The following is a 4440-nucleotide window of genomic DNA, read 5'->3' as shown; positions in this document are numbered from 1 at the left end:
AAGAGTGTTGAAATTTTATGTTTGTTTTGGCTACCAATTCTCTGAATCTTACATATTTGGCTGACCTGTCCACTTCAGCTACAAATTTAGTAATGATTTTATTTTGAATTGGACAGAGCATAGGCGATCTGCAGTCCTGGCCACGTGCAGTAGAAGTCCGTCATCCTGTGGTGATCACCTCTCTCCTTCCTTAGCTCATAGGTTGCCAAAGCCCACGAACTTGGCTTTTTTTAAGGGACAAGAGAAAGCAAGCTCCATAAGAACAGACGTTCATTTTATTTTGGTTCATTTATCATCCTTAGTGATAAGAATCATGGAATCAGTGGACATGAACTTGGGAAAACTCTGGGAGATAGTGAGGGACAAGGAAGCCTGGCATGCTGCAGTCTATAGGGTCACAAAGAGTCGGACACAACTTGGCGACTGAACAACAATGATAAGAATGATTCAATACATACAATAAACATAAAATGAATGTAAATTAGGAGAATAAAAAATATGAATGAGTGAGTGAATGGACACAGGCTACTGGGTCAAAGTCCCAGTACCACATTTCTCTAATTAAATAGCTAAAAACACACCATATATACATTCTTTGCCTAGAAAAGAAGTAGTTTCATGCTATCAAGAACAAAGTATGACATTCAAATAGAGACCACAACAGCTTCCTTTCAAGTTAGCCTATTAACCTTTGAACTGAAGCTCCAATAAAGTTTCCACAAGTCCTGGAACCCATTAGTCAGCAGTTAGGGATAAATCAACTTGTGTTGCAATCTGGCAGCAATAGACCAGGACCAGGAGATATTTGTTAAAGCAAGAATATGCATATCTTCCTTGAGAGATCAAAATCCTTAATAAAACAATGTGGTAAGTGTCTTATTTTTAATAAAGGCACGGAGCACAGGCTCCCATATCTGTTTGGTCTTTATACCATAAATGATGGGGTTGAGTGAGGGTGGGATAATCAAATAGAGGTTGGCAACAAGAATATGAATATAGTGAGGTATTTTGTGTCCAAATCGGTGGGTAAGGAAAGAGAAGACTGAGGGGATATAGAAAACACAGATGACCCCAATATGGGACCCACATGTGCTTAGGGCTTTTAGTCATGCATCTTGGGATGGGAGACAGAAGACAGCCCAGAGAATATAAACATAGGAGATGCCAATAAGGACTAGGTTTAGGACAAAGAACGAAACAACAAAAAGTCCATAGATACTATTAATTCGGATATTTCCACAGGACAGTTTTGCAATTCCCTTGTGTTCACAGTAGGAATGAGGTATTATATAAGCCTGGCAAAATGGTAGGCGATAGACGAGATAGATCATGGGAAGTGTAAGCAGAACTGGACGAATTACAGTGCACATGCTGATGCCCATGAGCACCCGGGATGTCAAAATGGTCGTGTAGTGGAGTGGAGCACAGATAGCCACATAACAGTCAAAGGCCATCGCCAGTAAGACTTCAGCTTCCATGCCAGTAAAAGCATGGATCAGGAACATCTGGGCCACACAAGCTCCAAAATTAATCTCATGAGCATCAAACCAGAAGATACCCAGCATATGGGGTACTGAGGTTGTTGAAAGGGCCAAATCAATTGTTGAAAGGATGGCCAGGAAGTAGAACATGGGCTCCCAGAGGGTCTTCTCTGTCTTGATGACCAGCAGAATCGTGACATTTCCCAGTAAAGCCACAAGATAAACAGAGCAGAAAGGCAGGGAGATCCAGCCGTGGACCTCTTCCAGACCTGGGATTCCAATGAGGAAAAATGTAGTTGGGTGAAAAATGCTCCTATTGTGATAAAACATCCTTCCAAGTCACAGAGTAGAAGAAGTCGTCACTCCTAGAAGGAAGAAGAAAAAAAGAAATTTCAGTAAGAACTGGTTATGAAAATGATTAGCTTAAAGTTTCAATATATTGTGAAATGAAAAATTTTGCTTTGGAAGATCTATTAATTCTTTTTTGTATTCTAAATCAAGCCATACTCCTTTGAATGGTCCAGTCTCAAAATATGTAATCCTTATAAACATTTAACCCTATTTTTTTTTTTTTTATCATCTAAGGTTTATCGTCAAACCCTGGGCAGAATAGAAAACATAAATCATAACATGAAGTGTGGAATAATTTAATATTCTCTATATCTTTTTTGAAATCCCATACTGAAAAGGGACACATGAAAAACCAAGGATACACATATGAGAATGCAGACATAACCCCAAAAGAGAGAGGCAGATGAGAAAGTAGTCATAGGCATGAATGCACACAACACTTCCATAATTAGAAAAGGCAGAATTTCTCTATAGATTTATTTATCATTTTGACATACAGAAAATTCCAAGATCAAACAGTTTTCTGTAAAATGACAGAAGCAAAATATCAGAGATATATATTATCATAAGAAAAAAAAAATACAGACATTCTGAGATACCTGCCCAAGAGCAGACTCAAGTGGACACATACCTCTGTACTTGAAAGATCCCTGAAAGAAAGATAATAATAAAAAGATAATAAACTTCTGTAGATTTTCACTGATGTCTCTATTTTCTCAGTCATTTCATTTAATAATGGTTCATTTTCGATTGTTATGAATATATTGGTTTCCAGTGGTATGTGATAAATTCTGCATTCACTGTTCACTCTACATCAGCTCCTCTGAGAAAACCTGATAATTTTATCACTGCTTCAGAACTGGCAGGTACTCTATTCACTCCTTCTGCCTGGCTAAAACATTGGAAGTGTGGGTAGAGTACAGCCTAAAAGGCTTCAGGTCGTTATGGATCTGTGGAAGGTATTTTTGAGCATCACAAAAAGTCTGGAACAACAAAATCTAACAGAAGAGAGAATTGCTTTTCATCATTGTCTAAAGGAAATATAAGCACTTTTGCAATGCCTTCAAAATGATTAAGAAGCAATCAGGAGAAACCCCATAAACTCAAAAAATGAAGCTAAGACACTTTCTCTGGGTTCCCAACTTGAGGCAGAGTGCTTCAAGTTCATGATAAAGTAGCATTGCTGTTGCTACTGCTAAGTCGCTTCAATCGTGTCTGACTCTGTGCGACCCCATAGACGGCAGCCCACCAGGCTCCCCCATCCCTGGGATTCTCCAGGCAAGAACACTGGAGTGGGTTGCCATTTCCTTCTCCAATGCATGAAAGTGAAAAGTGAAAGTGAAGTCGCTCAGTCGTGTCCGACTCTTAGCCACCCCATGGACTGCAGCCTACCAGGCTCCTCCCTCCATGGGATTCTCCAGGCAAGAGTACTGGAGTGGTTTTAACCTTAGTATAACTCCATATTTCCATGGGAAATATATCAGGTTGAATGAATAAAATAAATGTTGTATACATTCTGAAGTTGGTATGTGTGTTTGTGAGAGAAAGAAAAAAAAGAGAGATGGAGAGAGAGAACAGCTGTATTTTGCAATGCTCCTTTATATGTGTGTGTGTGTGTGTGTGTGTGTGTGTGTGTTTTAAACAGAAACTTCCAGGTAATTGCCAGTGGCCCCTGTCAGGGTGCAGGTGAAGAGCAAACCTTCTAGATATTGTGATGCCTACTTTGGGTTCATCTCTATAAATAAATGCTCAATAACATGCCACTGTTCACCTCATACTTTCATCCTGCTTCATAAATGCATTTCATTCAATCCCTGTAACCTATTCCAGAAGCAGAAATTTTACTTTATCAACCAACTAAATAACCATTCTTGTAAGTAGATTTTAAATGCCTTTGATCTTTTAGATATTTTTAAAGATACCCAATCTCTATTTAAAAGTTGCAAGATTTCCCACCTGAAACGGATTACTGCATCAAGCATATCATATCAAAGCAGAAGTTCTCAGCCATGTTGGATGGATCATGCCTCTTTCATTTGAGTTCAGTACACACCTAAATAAAAAGAAAATTCATGTGTGATGCTTCATTTTTCCTTAGAAAGAGAGACACATGATAAATATCAAACAGTAAAACTCTATGTCTGTTTTTTCATACAGTCCAGAGAGAGAAGTTTTATATTAAGGTTGTAGCTGCTTATAGGTTTGGAAAAAAATGAGTTAATTCAGCTTTCTCTTATAAATCGTGCTCTGAGATTAACTCCTCTGAGATTGCTGACAAAACCCTCAGACTATGATTTAGAAAAAGAGAAACCCAAGAGAAAGTAACATGGTTAGGGATTTATACAAAGTTATGAATGTGGGACAAAAACACAGATATTATCATTTGTATATGCCATAGAGAGAAGTATTCATGTTCCTCTAGGGAAGATTCTGTAGTCAAATTCTATGGGTTGCTGTTTCTAGACAAAATGGCACCTAATTCATATTTCAAGTTCAGACATAATAAGCTAGCATTGGAGACTCCATTTTCAGCCTTAGCTCTCCCTGTCTCCCTTCACTGACCAGGTATCTTAGTTCATTGAATGCTTAGCTTTAGGGGTCTTTGGAC

The 4440-nt window shown here is 38.5% G+C and overlaps 1 protein-coding gene across 1 annotated transcript; it reads right to left on the bottom strand.

The window, feature by feature from the left end:
• Window positions 1-851: 851 nt before the first annotated feature.
• Window positions 852-1811, bottom strand: LOC129627798 (olfactory receptor 52J3-like). The gene is given in 1 exon segment (XM_055547302.1): window positions 852-1811. A coding segment is annotated over 1 exon segment (960 nt).
• Between the last annotated feature and the right edge of the window lie 2629 nt (window positions 1812-4440).

This window comes from Bubalus kerabau, chromosome 15 (genome assembly GCF_029407905.1).
Source record: "Bubalus kerabau isolate K-KA32 ecotype Philippines breed swamp buffalo chromosome 15, PCC_UOA_SB_1v2, whole genome shotgun sequence".
NCBI classification, from domain to species: Eukaryota; Metazoa; Chordata; class Mammalia; order Artiodactyla; family Bovidae; genus Bubalus; species Bubalus kerabau.
The sequence above is the reverse complement of the archived record's forward strand: the minus strand, read 5'-3'. Positions and strand labels throughout refer to the sequence as shown.